This window comes from Artibeus jamaicensis, unplaced genomic scaffold (genome assembly GCF_021234435.1).
Source record: "Artibeus jamaicensis isolate MK-2021 breed Jamaican fruit bat unplaced genomic scaffold, CSHL_Jam_final scaffold_378, whole genome shotgun sequence".
NCBI classification, from domain to species: domain Eukaryota; kingdom Metazoa; phylum Chordata; class Mammalia; order Chiroptera; family Phyllostomidae; genus Artibeus; species Artibeus jamaicensis.
This window is the reverse complement of record NW_026522044.1, coordinates 610,138-628,298: the sequence shown is the minus strand read 5'-3', so window position 1 is coordinate 628,298 and position 18,161 is coordinate 610,138. Positions and strand designations below refer to the sequence as shown.

Sequence of the window (18,161 nt, the reverse complement as noted above, 5' to 3'; positions counted from 1 at the left end):
GGTATTGCATTGAATCTTTATATTGCTTTGGGTAGTATGGACATTTTGATGATGTTAATTCTTCCAATCCATGAACATGGTATATGTTTCCATTTGTTTGTGTCTTCCTTGATTTCTTTCTTCAGTGTTGTATAGTTTTCTGTACACAGGTCTTTTACCTCCTTGGTTAGGTTTATTCCTAGGTATTTTATTTTTCTTGTTCTACTAATCTTATTTTGTTAAAGCAAACTAGTATTTTTTCTGAAATGTCACACTAAGTGGAAGACACTACTTTTCCACTGACCACTGTATCAGTCATAGTTCTCCAGAGTAACAGAACCAAGAGGCTATGCATACATAAGGATTAAACTTTCATTTTTTACTTAACTACTAAAATTATTTATTTATTTATTTTTAGACAGAAGGGAAGGGGGGGAGAGAAACATCCATGTGTGGTTGCCTCTCATGCACCCCCTACAGGGGAACCTGACCTGCAACCCAGGCATGTGCCCTGACTCAGAATCGAACCAATGATCCTTGGGTTCGCAGGCCTGTGCTCAATCCACTGAACCACACCAGCTGGGACTCTTAAGTCTTGTTTGCAGCAAGATTCCAAGCCCCTTGACAATAGGGACCAGATCTTATTTTACTATTTTTTCTTTTCAGTATCTAGCACAATAGGTGTTTACAGTGGGTCTTCTTTTTGTTGAAGACTTATTTTGTACCAGGTAACAAGAATTACCTCATTAATTCTTACAATATGGTTACAATAATAACCATATGAGGTAAATAATATTTTATCTTTTAGATTAGAAGACAGGGCCTCTGGCCCATCCAAGATCACAAAACTAGTTATGGTCAGAACTTAGATTTGAATCTAATTACTTTGACTCCCAAAATTATGCTTACTTTAATAAAATAATTTAATTTTACCAATTCACTAAGTATTTATTGAATAGAAATCTCTTGGCATATTAGAATAAATCTTAACGTGTCTTCAGCATCTTCATTTCTAGGCATGTCTTCCTATTTTTTCATATACTTCAAGCAATGGACTACTGCATGAATTGAATAAAGTTAGTTTTAATGAACAACAGACCATAGATTTAGTTTTTATATGGTTGTTTTTAAGAGGAAATATAAAGTAAACTGCACTTGTCTGGAACTAAGTAGATCTTGAAAATAAAAATGATTGTTATTAGGTGTTTTAAAGTTATTTTAAATCTTTCAAAATTCTGATTTTGTTTTCTATTTTTGTTTTTCAAGTTTATTTTATTTTTCAAAATTCTGTTTTTTCATCACAAATACACCATCTATTTAAAACCAGGTAAACCATGTAAAATTGGTACCTTATATACTAGCCCAAAGAGCATATGTGTATCAGTACAGTTACATATCCAAATCAATATTTATGCTTAGTCTTTCTACTTTTTTAGATATAAGATTTTATTGCTTCTCAGCGATCAAGTGTAATGGTGTCTTTCATTGCTTTAAGGAAATGACAAAGCATCTGGTTGTTTTCCACAGTGTCTTCTACTCAAGCACTCTGTGAAACAGGATAGTGATTAGAGCCCATACCTAGAGCCACACTGCCCACTCTGCCACTGACAGGCTGTGTGGTCTCAGACGAATTATTTAACCTCTTTGCCTCAGTGTTCTCTTTTGTAAAAGGGGCTAATATACCTACCTCGAGGTGTGCTAAGAACAATGTTCAGAGCATTGTAAGTACTCATTAAATGTTGTCAGTACTTCAGTTTCTTGAGCACTTTTATGCATATCAAAGAATGCTAGGGTCTCATTTGGGTTTCCACATTCGATATAACTCATAGTTCTCCCCTTAAATACATTGTGTTTAGAAATAAAGAGCTTCTGCCAGCTGGAAGCTCTGTTTTTTTATACTCAGCTGAGGACATTTTTTCATTGCCTTTTTTTGTGGCGGGGGAGATCAATCAGTTGCCTCTCAGAAGTTCCCTGACCAGGGATCACACCCACAGCCTTTCCACGCATGGGACAATGCTCCAACCAACTTCCAGGGCAGCTGGAAGCATTTGACAGATAGACGTTTGGTTCCTGAGTGATCCCCCATCACAATGCCTAAATCAGTAATACTACCCTTTTCTAGCTTTGAAAATTCTATGGTCTATTCTGAGAGGTTTGACGGTTTCTTTTTCTTTTTTCTTTTCTGTTTTTTTACTTTTTCTTAATTGAATAATTTATTGTTCTGTTGCAATTGTTCCGATTTTTCCCTCATTGCTCTCTGCTGCCTCACCCACTTCCCGCTCCCACAGTCAGTCCCCACCCTGTTTTCCATGTCCATGGGTCATTCATACATGTCCCTTGACTAGTCCCTTCCTCTTCTTTCCACCATTATCCCCCTCCCCGTCTGGTCACTGTCAGTCTGTTCCTTGTTTCCATGCCTCTGGTTCTATTTCACTTGTGGATTTGACAATTTCTATTCTCTAATTTTCTTGTCTACAGTGTGACAGGTGCACAATAACTTTTCATTTCCATGCTGTATTATAGAGTAATATTTTTGAAGGCATTTTACGTGACAGAGAATCCATGTGAGTTTAAATTTGCTTGTGTTGTCAATGTAAAAATAACTGAAATGACAATCAGATGAATACCTGCCTTAGATTCAGAGCTGAATTCCAGTATAATTCCAGAATAGGTAATGAGAAAAAGTCTTAGAATCTAAGAAATAATGGTATTTAATTGTTTTTGAAAAACCTGGGATCTTCCAAGTGAATTGGGTATAATCTTTTGTACTTTCTTTTTTTTAATTTCTTTTTAAAATTTTATTTAGTTATTTTTCAAGTACATTTTTTGTCTATTTCTCATCTTTTGTACTTTCTTATGCTGTGTAGCTTTTTTCCCACATAGTAGTAAAATAATCAATGGTAATTTTCTTGTAGAACTACTTTCTGCTTTCTTCTTCAATGGACAAAACAGTCAGATTATGGCATATTTCCAGAAGAGAATGCCTTTGCTGTTTTCAGCATATAGATTTTGTCACTGCTATAGCTTTTCATCCAAGAGTAAGTAATCATTTATACATTTTTTGTTATACTATAAGAAAGGTGAGGGAACCAGGTTTCTCTGGAGGGTAGTTGGATTACAGGAAAAAAATTAACAGCCTCATAGTTTAGAACAACTTAATTTAGTCTTTCATTTTGCTTTAAAAAATTAGAAAGGAAATAAATATTTTGCTAATCTCTATTAGAACTGAAAATGTTATGTTCTGAATATAACAATGAAAAGTCATTCTAAATCTTTAGTAAGAAATGCAGGATATAAATAAAGGATCCTGTTAAAGATGGGAGATTGGAAATGGTGAAAGAAGAGAAGTGAGCAAATGGATAAATGAGAAGGGGAAGCATAATAGGCAGGAATAGTTGTGGGAAGGCTGGGAAGGGAAGAGACAAACACCAAAAGGTTGAAAGAAGCAAAGTCCATAATTTGTTATAAGATAATGCTGAATTCCTATTTAATGTCTAGAAGCATTGTTATTCTTCATATCACTTCTTTTTTATTTTCTTTTTTTTAGAGAGAATTGTATACTTTAGCTTATCAGATACATCATAATTTTCCAGAACAGGTGCACTGATGTGCACTTCCATGAATAGTGTATAGGTCAATCTGCTTGACTGATCAATCAGGTAGTGTATGAGCCAGTCTTATAGGGGTTGTAGTTGTAGTTTAATTGGCATTATTTTCAATGTAGAAAATCCTTTAGTATCTTTCCTCTGGGAAGAAAGTATTTTATATGATTTCAACTAAAAGAAAAAGTCTACTGTCATGGAATTGCAGACCTGTCTTCTGCCCATATAGGATAGAGCCATCAAATGCATCAGGCTAAATTAATTTTCATTGTTTACGACTATATACGCAAAGGGAGTCACATGTTGTTTCTGCTTCACTAGCTAGGTTACAGTAAAGTGGGGAGCTTAAGCTGACTCATGTTGATGTATGATTACTTTCCCTCTCCTGCATTGATGTATGATTACATTTCCAATCACATCCTCATCTCTATATGATTAACACCCATTACCCTTTTAATGCAGTGTTTCCGTTATATTCACATTTCTTTCCCTTTTTTGCCCAGATGAAGAGAGAAGAGTGACTTCTGTTTTCCTCAATGTAATTTCCTTCCCTGGGCAAGCTTATAACATAGGCAGTAATAATTCTGAACCCTTAAAAAATTTGGTTAAGAACCTCTCAAAATTAAAAATGTTTAATGTATGTGAATACCTACCATTTTTAACCATCAGGACTTTCTGAGTAGCACCCCCACCCGTCAACCAATATTGCAATAAAAGGATGGATTTACCCCTTTCTGCAGCTGTGAACAAAATCCTTTCCTGTACCTCTGTTTTAACTATGACGTGTTAGTAGAAAGAGAGAAGTATTAGGTATATCTATATAGTACATTATTATTAATGTTTCTGTTTAGTCAGTAATTTTTCTATATTTTTTGGTTTTATTTTGGAAACCGAAAAGCCCTATTTCTAAAAATTCTACTGACCTAGTGGTTTTTTTAAGAGGCCCTAGGGGAGAATGGAGTGATGTTGACAATTTCTTATGAAATATGACTCCATTAAATGTTATCTCAAAGGAAGATAGATAGGGTTGTAAAAGAAGTAGCAAAATGGAGATACACACATATACACAGATATATTTATATATACATGCATGTAAATAAAACTGCAATTAGTAAAGCCAAGGTGAATTATTTTTACTTGTTCAGCTTTTCTGCTGGTAGACATTGAGTCAAGCCTACTATACTATAGCCATAAAAATACCCAAGCTGTATAAATTATTTTTGACAGGCGTCAAGATGGGTAAGAAGAATAATCTTGAGCAGAGAAGAGAATCTGTTTCTAGTTTGACATTCCAATTATTTTATCTTTAATTCTTATGTTACCAAAAATTAGGCCAGCTTACTGGTATGCCTAGTTTTATTTTAGAACAAGGGTTTTCAACCTTGGCACTGCTGACATTTCGGGCTGGATAATTCTTTGTTTTACAGGGAGGGAAGGCTGTCTTGTACACTGTAGGATGTTTAGCAGCATTCCTGGCCTCCACCCACTTAGATGTCAGTAGCACCCCACCCCCAGTTGTGACCATTAAAAATATCTTTAGACATTGCTACATGTTCCCTACGGGGCCAAGTTGCCCCTGGATGCAAATACCTGGTATGAAATTGAGAATGTGGTTGAAACTTTGATTAGTGAAGCAATTCTCTGCTGACATGGTGTCAGAGCACCAAAAATTGACTGATTCCGTAAGCTAACTGGCATTACTTTTTTGCCCTAGCTGTTAACATGTGTCCCAGAAAAGGCTATAGGCAAATGTATCATTATAGGTTGGTCTTTGCCAAAGCATTTTCCTCAAAGGTACTAGCCCTGTTAAATGTTCCTACCCTGACCTTTTACCAACTCTCCACCAAAAAAGCCCATAGTTAAATAAGCTGGAAAATGCCACCTACTTTACCTGTCTTCTGAGACTGAGAATCTTGATTCATTTTCTGTAACTCGGAATTTTTCAGACTTATTGTATTTGATCATAGAACCCTTCTCCTACATAATTAACATTTCAGCATATTATCCATTCACATCCATACTTAGGGATATGATAAAATGATCACGATGTCCTTTCTACAAAAGTAATATTATGTTTTCTAATTCTTGTTGTTTTTAGTGAATAAAGTAATGCTTACTTGAAGAATAGTAATTTTTAAATGAGATCTACATATTTTAAACTTTTCTGATAGAGTTAATGTATTGATTTGCTATAATGAGTTTTTTTTTTTGATGTGGTAAACTGAAAGCTTTCTAAACTTTCATCACACCTTTAGGATGACAGGTATTTTCTAAGCGGGTCATTGGATGGAAAGCTCCGCCTTTGGAACATACCTGACAAAAAAGTGGCTTTGTGGAATGAAGTAGATGGTCAAACAAAGTTGATCACAGCTGCAAATTTCTGTCAAAATGGCAAATATGCAGTGATTGGGACATATGATGGCAGGTGCATTTTCTATGATACAGAGGTAAATGAATATCTTGTGTAAATTACACAATTGAATACTAAGTAAAACGCTTTTGTGGTCTTGAATTAAACTGATTTATCCTCTCTGTGCCTTAACCGCCTTATCTGTAAATTGGAGCAAATAATATTATGTCTGTGAGCTGGATCAAATGCTCATTGATATTCCTTCTAATGCTGATCTGTTAAATTTGTGATTGCATTTTAGCATTTGAAATATCACACGCAAATACATGTCCGCTCTACCAGAGGACGCAACAAGGTTGGAAGAAAAATTACTGGCATTGAGCCTTTACCAGGAGAAAATAAGGTACTAAGTATTCAAAACCATCTCTCTCAGTACTGTGTGTAGACTTCTGAAAGTTAGTTCTTAATATCTTGGCTAAGAATATAGTCCCTTTTCTATGGAATACTACTTTTTCTAGTTTTGAGGTGCATTCTGTATGTGTATACACCCTTTTTTGAATATAGCTTAACTTGGATTAAAAGATTATATATTTAATTTTTCTCTGTTTTTATTTTTAGATACTGGTAACCTCGAATGACTCCAGAATCAGACTGTATGATCTTAGAGATTTGTCACTTTCCATGAAGTATAAGGGTTATGTCAACAGCAGCAGCCAGATCAAAGCAAGTTTCAGGTAACTGGCAATGAGAAATTCCCAAAAGAGATCACATTTCTCCCCTGCTCCCATTTTCCGTTGATCTGCTAGGCCTTGTGTCTATATGATGTTTTTAATTTCTTTGAAGTTTTACAACTGGCATCTCAGGTTATCATCATGCAGTACTTATCCACCTGTATGACAGATACAATTGCCCCTATTCTGCAGGTGGAGAAAGCAAGGCCCAGAAAATTAAGTAATTTGCCCAAAGTCACATTGGTCAGTGCAGAGCCAGGATTAGAAGACACACAGCTTCAGAATTTGTGCTTTTGTACTTTTATGTAGGGTTTTTTAGAGGCAGTTTGCCATTCAGCCCACTCAACACTCTTGATCCTCTGAGAAGAAAAAGCTAATGAACTATTTTAACACTGGGAAGTAGAGTGTCCTACATTTACACCTTTACATTTATACTTGAACACTAGGGGTCTAGAGGCTCTCCTGAATTACGAATTACCTGCCTCTTCTCCTTTATAACCTCTTTCTTTTAGTCTTTTTCTTACCAGTTCTCCTGTTTTTTGTAATTACCTACTACAGTAACCCCCTTTAGCCATAGTTTTGCTTTCCTCAGTTTCAGTTACATATGGTGAACCATAGTCCAAATATTAAATGGAAAATTTTAGAAATAAACAGTTCATACATTTTAAATTGCATTCCATTAAGGGTAGCATGATAAAATATTGTGCTGTTCCACCCAGGACATGAATCATATCTTTCTTCAGCACATCTATACTTTATGTACACTACAAAAAGATTTTTTAATTATATTTTACTGATTATGCTATTACAGTTGTCCCAATTTTGCCCCCTTTGTCCCCCTCCATCCAGCACCCCTACTCCCTCAGGCAATCCCCCCACCATTTTTCATGTCAGTGGGTCATGCATGTAAATCCCTTGGCTACTGCATTTCCTATGCTGTACTTTACATCCCCATGGCTATTCTGTAACTATCTATTTGTACTTCTTAATCCCCTCAGCTCTTCACCCATTCATCACCACATCCCTCTCCCATTGGGCAACCATCAAAAACACTCTCCATATCCATGATTCTGTCTCTGTTCTTCTTTGCTTAGTTTGTGTTTTAGATTCAATTGTTGATAAATATGTATTGGCATTATATTGTTCATAGTTTTGATCTTTCTCTTAAATAAGTCCCTTTTAACATTTCAAGTAATAATGGTTTGGTGATGATGAACTCCTTTAGTTTTTTCTTGTCTGGGAAGCTCTTTATCTGCCCTTCCATTCTAAATGATAGCTTTGCTGGGTAGAACAACCTTGACTGTAGGTCCCTGCTTTTTATTACTTTGAATATTTCTTGCCAGTCCCTCTAGCCTGCAAAGTTTCTTCTGAGAAATCAGCTGACAGTCTTATGGGAACACCCTGTATGTAATTCTCTGCTTTTCTCTTGCTGATTTTAAGATTCTCTATCTTTAACCTTTGGCATTTTAATCCTGATGCGTCTCAGAGTGGGCCTCTTTGGGTCCATCTTGTTTGGGACTCTCTGTGCTTCCTGGACTTGCATGTCTGTTCCCTTCTCCAAATTAGGGAAGTTTTCTTTCATTATTTTTTCAAATAGATTTCTAATTTCTTGCTCTTTCTCTTCTCTTTCTGGCACCCATGTGATGCAAATGTTGGAAAGCTTGGAGTTGTCCCAGAAGCTACTCACAACATCCTTGTGTTTTTGGATTCTTTTTTTTTTCTTGTTGTTCTAATTGGTTGTTTTTTGCTTCCTTATGTTCCAAATCACTGATTTGATCCTCAGCTTCATCCATTCTACTGTTGTTTCCTTATAAATTATTCTTTAATTTAATTAGTGTGTCCTTAGTATCTGACTGGATCTTTTTAATGCAGTAGATGTACTCACTGAGTTTCTTGAGCATCCTTATAACCAGTGTTTTGAACTCCATATCTGATAGATTGCTTATCTCCATTTCATTTCGCTCTTTTTCTAGAATTTTCATCTGTTCTTTTATTTGGACCACTATCTCTCTGTGTAGGCTGAGTACACAGTCCTCTTGTAGTTGAGCCTTTTATAAGTAGAAAGACTACACTCTAAAGTATAGTAAATGATAGCTCAGTGACATAGTTGTTTATCATCAGTATCAAGTTTTAGGTTCTGTACATAATTGTGTGTGCCATACTTTTATAGAGAGTGCAGTACGTTTGTTTATGCCAACATCACAAACACCAGTAATGCATTGCCCTAAGACATTATAATAGCTACAGTGTCACTGGGCAGTAGGAAATTTTCCACTCCATTATAGTCTTGTAAGACTCCCGTAGTATATGCATTCAGTACTATCTGTGATTCTTGGGATCTTCAAACATATTCCCTGTGGAAAAGGGGGGTGGGCTACTGTAATTACCCAGTAATTTAATTGGTAAAATATTCTGCTTCTGGCCCTGGCTGGTATAGCTCAGTGGATTGAGCATGGGCCTGTGAACCAAAGGATCACGGGTTGATTCCCAGTCAGGGCACATGCCTGGGTTGCAGGCAAGTTCCCAGCAGGGAACACACGAGAGGCAACCATACATTGATATTTCTCTCCCTCTCTCCTTCCCTTCCCCTCTAAAGATAAAGAAATAAAATCTTAAAAGAAAAAGGAAGCTCTGATAAAAGGAAACCTTAAAAAAACTTTTTTTTTCCTTTTTCTTATCCAAATTTAGCCATGATTTTAGTTACCTCGTTAGTGGCTCAGAAGATAAGTATGTTTATATTTGGAGTACTTACCATGACCTAAGCAAGTTTACTTCAGTCAGGAGAGATCGTAATGACTTTTGGGAAGGGATTAAAGGTAAGCAAATGCCTACTTTTGTGTGTTTTTTATAGGCGAATAAAGTTAAAGTGAATAAATTTCAAGTGCAGATGTACTAGAAGCAAACTTGTATGGACATTATTTCAGAGAGGCAGTTATAATTGCTTTTGCTCTTTATTTGACTTTGTCGGATTTTTCTGTGCCAAGGAAGAGGTTATACTTGTGTAAAATTTGAGAAGTCATGGGATCTCAGGACTTGTATTTGGTTTTGTTTTTTTTTAGAAAATATTTTTGGGTTTTAAATAGTTCTAGTCACTTATGTTAGCTTTAAAAGATATTTTGCAGTTAACATACACTATTGTATTTTTTGAATATTTTACTGTCTTGATGTTTAGAATCAAATTTATTTGTTATCCTGAAGTAATTTTTTTCCCCAGCACATAATGCAGTTGTTACTTCAGCCATCTTTGCTCCAAACCCAAGTTTGATGTTGTCTTTAGATGTGCAATCTGAAAAACCAGAAAGTGAAGATGCTGAAGTTTTAGATACCATGTCTTCTGGTAGGTACCCATATTTTATTTGTCCTACTTTTTTTTTTCTAGTCGACACTTAGTAGCCTATTTGACCTAGCATTGAGTATTACATGGTTTTCATAAGTATGAAGAATTATATTTGTTTATAACATAATGATTGTCAGATATTGATTTCTGAACACTTCAGTAACATAGTTCTTGCAAGTTTTACTTTTATAACAAACTATAGAAATGATTCCTGAAACTATATTCTTAAGTTTTACTTTTATAAAATTCACCCAGGAATTAAAACTGAAAAATTTGAAGGTTCTTAATTTTTTTAATGGGCAGCTGTTCTCCTTGGAGAAAGGTAAACAAAGACATACAGATATTACAAAATTTATTATGTGCTCCTTGTACTAGACTGTGATTTCTGTGAAAACAGAGACTTTATATGTCTTATTGGTTGTAGTGCCATTGCCTAGCACAGTACTTGCCTGTGTATAGTAGCTGCTTAATAAACATTTGGCAAAAAAATGAGTTAAACCAAAATGAAAGCAGTTTTTTCTCTACTTGCTACATATGTATAGCTTCTCTTAGGTAGCTATTTACAAGCTATACTTCCTTGTCATTTGCAATATATGCTTTGAGAATGAACACTAATTCCACTTCTATAAAATGTTCAGATTAGGAAGTAAAAAGAAACCATCATACAATATTGAGTGTCAGTTATTAAGAGGCAGTCCTTGAGCGTATAGTAAAATCATGTAAATCTAGACTGCTTGTTAATAAAAACAAGTTTGTATTATTGAAATCACTTGCAGAATAGTTCATTACATGTGTTTTCTTACTTTAGAGACTACAACCTGGCCTTTTAAAGAGTTGTAAAGCCACAAAAATAGATACAGCATATAAAAAAATGTTTCTCAAGATATTTGAATGCTTAAAAATTCTCAAGTATTTGTATTTTATTTAATCTGCAATAATTTCCCTGTGGTATTATCCATGCTATACACTATTCTAAATATAATATTTCTTCTGTCAAGAAAATTTTGATAGCAAAGCAGAACTTCAGTGTAGCATAAATTACAGGATCTAAAAACAAACCCACTCAGAATTATTAAACCTTTACTAAATGCCTGTTTGGAATTCTTTCTTTTCATTTTCTTTTTTCCCTCAGAATCAAATCCAGCTTCTCTCTTCTAACTTAAGTCATTTGGGTTTTTTTTCCTTTTCTTTTTTTCCCAGTGATATCTTTTAACAGTCTACACATTTCACAGAAAATTGTAGTTTTTAAAAACAATTTGAGGAAAAAAGAAAAGTTGTATTCTTTAAACTTCATTTAAAAGAGCCACCACAACTTTTAATGGGTCATACTCAAATTTGTGTTTGCTGTTTTGTGCCTATCCAGGTATAATCTAAGAATAAAATTTTAAGCCCAGGGTATGATATCATAAAGTATATCTGATCACCCTCTCTTTATTCCTGCTTTGATACTGTAAGCTCCAATTTTCCTCCTGTGTTAAATGGTGACAATACTCAGTTTACAAAGTTGTAATAAGAATGGAAGATAACATACAGCAAGCACCTCGCAAAAAATCCTGCCATATGGTTGACATTATCATTATCATATCATCTTCATTATTATTTTAAGGTGAATTAATTTTTCTCTAGCCTTTCTCTCATAACCCTAAGAGCTTTGCTGCTGCTTCTCCTGCATAGCACTTCTTTGAGATATGCCTAAAGGGTAGGAAGGAATCTTCTAAGGATTAGGATATGTTCTTAGCAAATCTAAGTGAAACAGTTTTGTCTAACTCATCCTTTACACAACTTTCCTGTTAAAGTTTACATTATTTCCCTCCTTACTATTTATTCAGTCCTCAAATCCACAGATTTTGCCTATGCATAACACTGAGTTTACATTGGATTTTGTTAAATGCTTTTACTGGTAAATATGAGGTAAGATTTTTTTCCATTCATCGTGGCTAGTTACACAGCTCTTGAATATGGACCGTAGAGAGAAAAGGTGCTGTCAGTGCTCACTGATCAATCATGTGTGCTTCATTTCATGGCAGTTTCTGTATGTCACTGTATGATAAATATTGCCGTCAACCTCATTAGAGAACCCCGTTAGCAATAGACTTGCCCAGCTGCTCCAGTCCTGCCAGCACTTTCAGTCCCGGGGCTGAGTAACACACTAGCCTCTTGCCATAAAATGAAGCATTAGATGCCTCAGAGGCCTAGGCTGCCTGGGAATAAATCCAGGCCTCCAGGCACCAAGGGACTGTAATCTACCCAAGCCAGGGAAAGACCAGCTAAGACAAGGTAAGTGGAAATGAGCCCCAGAGAGGAGGATGAAAGATGACAGGATCGCGCCAGGAAAGAGACCGAAGAGGCAGAGAGAGGATCTTCCACCCCAAAGGTCATGGGCATGTGACAACTGTGACAGCAGGCTTCATAATCCTTTTAGATCAACTAAATTTTTTTTTTTATATTTTAAGGTATTATGAAGACAGATAACACAGAAGTTCTTCTCTCTGCTGACTTCACTGGAGCAATCAAAGTGTTTATTAACAAAAGGAAAAATGTATCTTAATTTGAAATGCCATTTAAAATAAACATATCAGTAAGTTTCTCTATATATCAGAACTGAAAAAAATTATAGTGTTTCAGGCTAACATCTTTTTTTTTTAATTTTTGTTGGAAGATGTTCAAATATAATATATTTTTTGAGAGGCAGTGTTAATGATCTAGTAAACCCTGAACTGATAGACTAGAAGGGAATGTGGCTAGAGTAACATTGCCAGACATATGGCTTTACATTTTGTTATATTTGTGTTTTTGTTATATAATTGTGAACTTGCACAGGTTTCTGCATGAAAATATATTAATATATTAATCCCATGTGTGTGCCTTTTGGTTACATGCACTAAATCTTAACAAAGTTAAATTATTTCAATGGCTCATTTGGCCTCTTAATGGGGAAGGAGTCTTGTTTCTAGCTTAAACAATTTCTTTTGCACAAAATTTCATTTTTTTTAAAAAGTGGTATCTTTCGACTGAGTTATTGTTTTAAAAATGTTATATAGGTTTTCAATAGGTCAACAACCATGTGTAAATGGTTTTTATAAATTTCTCAATTTGGGGACAAGATTTTTCTTGTGGTCTAACTTGTGGACTTAAGATTCTTTTCTTTGTATGTGTATATATATATTTTTTTTTGCCACACTGGAGCACAATGTTTCTATGTAAAGAATTTTTTTCATTCTTTATCCATGAGCACCAGGCTTTGCTCACTTAAAAAATTAAGCCACATTAAGGAGTGAGTCTTCTTTTTTACAATAATGTAAAAATGAACTGTTTACATTTTTTTAAAGCATTGTAGTTTTAAAAACTAAGCCGTTTTGTTTTGTGTTGTTGAATTTGAAAGTCTTTGCAAATATTGATATAATGTACCAATGAAATAACATCTGGGGCAATGGCACCCTGATAATGTTGTTGATGGTTAGCATATGTTTCTGAAAATTAAATAGTTTATTAAAAGTTGGTTGCCAACACTTGTTAAACATGTGACTTCATTTTCAGATGACTTTGGTAATTTGAGAAATGCAAGAAAAACAAAGCCTTGTTTTATAATTTGATCTTCAGCAAGCAGAAGACCAGACTTTAAATTCCACAATCCATTAGCTAGATACCTTTACAAAAAAAGAAATTTTAATTCTGGTTCTGAAGTGACCATTACTGAGAGTTTATCTCTCTGCTTATATGTTCTTTACTATTGTACATTTGCTTTCAGTATGTAAGAAAGAAGCTGGGGAGCCATGATCATGTCCTTGTTAATCAGCATGGTCTCAGAGTGATTTGGATTTTCTAGTTAATTATGTATTATTTGCCTTGGTTAAGCTTATGCCACTTGTTTCCTTCCACCAGTGCAATACTCCTCAGCCCTCTGCTCACTCCCCTGTCCCCATCTCTGTCTTCTCACTCTTCTGTACTCTGCCGGACAGATGGAGTTGTTACACCATTGGCTTTCTAACCAGTCAGTTTCTTAGTCTCAAGGTCTGGATTGGTATAGTGTTTCAAAGAACCGTGATGCCCATAGATCTTGCAGGCAGCTTAGTTTTCACTGACTTCTGCCTGAGGAGGACTTGTAGTCAGTTGTGGTGCTGGTCCTTTCAACTACAGATAATTGGGGTATTGCCATGTGACTATATCCTGATAGGTTTTATGTTGTTTGTTGAACAAAAAGGCAAAAAGATAGTTGGGATGCCAGCTTAAGAGAATAATACTGACACTTCTAAGTTTAGTTTTTAGATGCTTGCTGTCCACTCTATAAATACATTGCAAAGTAACAAGTCAGAAAATGAATTTGAAAAGGTAGCAACCTGATGTATGCAAAGAAAAACTTAGCAGTATTCTTCACAAAAATAAGTGTTAGAAACTCACTGTAGTAAGTAGTGTGGTATTCTAGGAAAGAACACAGATTCTAGAATTAGATAAACTTGGATTTGGTTCCATCTATTAGCACATTCTTTAGCCAAGCTATCCTATGTTAATTTCCATTTTCTTAACTGTAATATGAGAATGCCTACCTGAAATTATAAAGATTTACTGAGAAATTGTGTATGTGTGAAGCTTGATGCCTAGGCAATAGCTATATTCAAGAAATCTACATTTCTAACAGCCTCTCTGGAATCTCTTGTGTACCCTCCTAGACAGAAAAAAAAAGTATGGAAGCAATTTCTAGACATTGAGATTTCATGAACAAATAGCATTTTAGAGATTTACATAGGGCCCTGACTTTTGCCAACTTGACACTTTTTAAACTGCCAATATCTACTTTCACCTCTTCAAAAAAGAGAGAACATTTTAGTACTAAAAAGAAAGTCAAGCACAATCTTATCACCTTAAAGGAACAAACACTATTAAAGTGAAGAAACCTAGCTTTTGAAAAAATCATATTACCTTAATTTCTCTTTTGGTGGAAATTTCACCAAGGACTTGCTGTGGAAGGCTGAGAACCACTGTGCTAGATGGAAATGTTTAAAACCAGCCCTGCCTGGATGCTGTGACTCGATGGATTGAGCACCGGACTGCAAAGCAAAGGGTTGCTGGTTTAGTTCCCAGTCAGGGCACATGTCTAGGTTGCAGGTCAGGTCCCCAGTAGGGGGCACATGAGAGGCAACCACACGTTGATGTTTCTCTCCATCTTTCTCTCTCCCTTCCCCTCTCTCTAAAAATAAATAAATAAAATCTTTAAGAAAAGAAGAAAGAAAGAAAAAGTTTAAAGCCACATTTCATTAAAAGGTCTTTGAAGAATTATGGTGAAACTTCTTCCCCTTGTCTTGTTTAATCTCAATTGGAATTGAAATATGACCAACTCAAAAGACTTTTGCATGCTATTTTCTCTGGTCCTCAAATTATATAGCTGAACAATGGCTTTTTATTCTTTGAAATATATGTTAAACATTAATATATCCATCCCCCAAAATTCTAATTTCAGTTGTATAATTTTGAGATTTAGAGGCCAGATCTCTCCCACTGGTGTGAAAAAATCAAATTATGAAAATGTTTTTAAGTACCTTAATTATTATGAGGATTCAGGATAAAGACATTTTGGAGATTTAATGTTTCCACATGTTTTCAAAAGAAAAACATTCCAAACTTCAGTGGTTTCTAGGTTCCTGCCTTACTTATTATTGAACACCTATTATGTATAGAATACTGCTAAGACTAGAGAAGAATAATGCAATAAACTTTCTAGTTAAGATGATGGCATAGGTAAACACAGCTTACCTCCTCACACAACTACATCAAAGTTACAGCTAAATCATACAACAGCCATCACTCGGAACAGTCAGCAATTAAAGTGAATGGAAGTCTGACAACTACATAGTTAAAGAAACCATATCCATCCAGACTGGTAGGAGGAGTGAAGATGCAAAATGGGCTGGTTCCACATCTATGTGTGGTGGATACAAATTCAGCAGGGACCTGGCTGGTGTGGCTCAGTGGATTGAGTGGCGGCCTGTGGATCAGGGGATCACCGGTTCAATTCCCAGTCAGGGCACATGCCTGGGCTGCAGGCTGAGTCCCTCTTACTCGAAAGAGGCAACTACACATTGATGTTCTCTCCTCTTTCTCCCTCCCATCCCTCTTTCTAAAAAATTAACAAAATCTTTTTTAAAAATTCAGCATGGATATCTCTGGAATGAGGACTCCCAGCCCTGCACTAGGCCCCCCAAGTCCAGGATTCCAGTGCCAGGAAAATATGTCCCCATAACTTCTGGCTGCAAAACCCAGCGAGGATTGAGTCAGTGGACAAAACTTCTGGAGTCCCAAGCAGTCCCTCTTAAAGAACCCATACACAGACTTAGACTCCCTCCCTCTGCTTGAAAGACACCAGTGACATACAGGGAGGAAGTGAAGTGTCTACCATCAAGGCAAGAACTGTGGGGGACAGCTTTCTCCTAGACAAAATGGCAGGCAAAGGCCACCATCCCTTTTCTGAACCCTCCACCCACAGAGCCATCAAGCCAGCAGGCTGATGTCATATGTGAGATTCCATCAACCTGGCTAACACTTTTTCCAGCTGTAGAGATCCCCTGAGACTTCAGCCCACCAAACTTATGGCCCACCCAAACTGCTTTTCTATATGAACACCTGGTCTTGGCTCATGCTTATCTTCCTAAAACCTCCCAAGCAACAGCCAGCCTCAGTGAGCCCCCAGCCCCCAAACTTCTTGCTAAGTGGCCCCAGCCCCAGCACTAGCAGCACCAGCAGCACCAGCAGCACCAGCCTACATTCACAGCTTGGTTTCACCTGGGAATCTCCAAGCCCAGCACAAGTAGCAGCCACCTCAGATTGTTTGCACGGTGGTCCTGGGAAAAAACACAGGTGTGGGTAGAACTTGGCCTGCACCACCCAGGAAACCCCAGAGCCTACACACCCAGTGGACAGCTACAGACCACATCAGAGCACCGCTACCCTGCCCTTGCACAGCTGATTCTCCACGGAGGGAAACAATTTACAGGTAAACAATGGTAGAGTGAACAAAGCCAAGAATCAAATCAATGATTTAGAACATAAGGAAGCAAAAAAAAAAAGAGAAAAACAAGAAGAAAAAATCCAAAATACAAGGATAGTGTAAGCAGCCTCTGGGGAAACTTCAAGCATTCCAACATTCACATTATTGGCATGCCAGAAGGAGAAGAGAAAGCATAAGAAATGGAAAACTTACTTGAAAAAAGAATAAAACTTTCCTAATTTGGAGAAGGGAACGGACATGTAAGTCCAGGAAGCACAGAGAGTCCCAAACAAGATGGACCCAAAGAGGGCCACACCAAGACACATCAGGATTAAAATGCCAAAGGTTAAAAATAAAGAGAGAATCTTAAAATCAGCAAGAGCACAGAATTACCTACAAGGGGGTTTCCATAAGACTGTCAGCTGATTTCTCAAAAGAAACTGCAGGTTAGAAGGGATTGGCAGTAAATATTCAAAGTCATGAAAAGCAGGGACTTACAGCCAAGATTGCTCTACCCAACCAAGCTATCATTTAGAATCAAAGGGCAGATAAAGAGCTTCCCAGACAAGAAAAGAATAAAGGAGTTCACATATCTATTAACAACTGTCTCTAAAAACAAATTAACCAAACAAGAATAGAGACAGAACCATCGATAAGGAAAGTGTTTTGATGGGTGCTAGATGGGAGGAGGGTTTGCAGGAATTTCTTGGAGAGCTGAGGGTATTAAGAAGTACAAATAGAGCCCTGGCTGGTATGTCTCAGTGGATTGAGCACTGGCCTGTGGACCAAAGGTTTGCCGGTTTGATTCCCAGTCTTCGTACGTGCCTGGGATGCAGGCTAGGTCCCTGGTGGGTGGGAGGAAGAGAGTGGCAAACACATTGATGTTTCTCTTCCTCTCTTTCTCCCTCCCTTCCCCTCTAAAATAAGTAAATGAAATCTTTTTTTAATTTTTTATATATTTTATTAATTATGCCATTACAGTTGTTCTATTTCCCCCCTTCATTCCCCTCCACCCTGCACACCCCTCCCCCACCATTCCCCCCCCCTTTAGTTTATGACCATGTGTCTCAAGGTCTTTAGATTCTATATTTCCCATACTATTCTTGCCCTCCCCCCTATCTATTTTCTACCCACCATCTATGCTACTTATTTGTACCTTCTCCCCCCTTCTCCTTCTCCCACT

The 18,161-nt window shown here is 36.5% G+C and overlaps 1 protein-coding gene across 1 annotated transcript in view; it reads left to right on the top strand.

Annotated features, from left to right (window-relative positions):
• Window positions 1-14,567, top strand: part of WDR44 (WD repeat domain 44) — a 91,154-nt gene extending 76,587 nt beyond the window's left edge. The window contains exons 14-20 of the mRNA XM_037146002.2: window positions 2,895-3,017; window positions 5,837-6,028; window positions 6,233-6,334; window positions 6,550-6,665; window positions 9,351-9,478; window positions 9,877-9,999; window positions 12,453-14,567. Coding sequence (XP_037001897.2) covers window positions 2,895-3,017; window positions 5,837-6,028; window positions 6,233-6,334; window positions 6,550-6,665; window positions 9,351-9,478; window positions 9,877-9,999; window positions 12,453-12,547 — 879 coding nt within the window. The 3' untranslated portion in view covers window positions 12,548-14,567. The remainder of the gene's footprint in view (window positions 1-2,894; window positions 3,018-5,836; window positions 6,029-6,232; window positions 6,335-6,549; window positions 6,666-9,350; window positions 9,479-9,876; window positions 10,000-12,452) is intronic.
• Window positions 14,568-18,161: the final 3,594 nt, after the last annotated feature.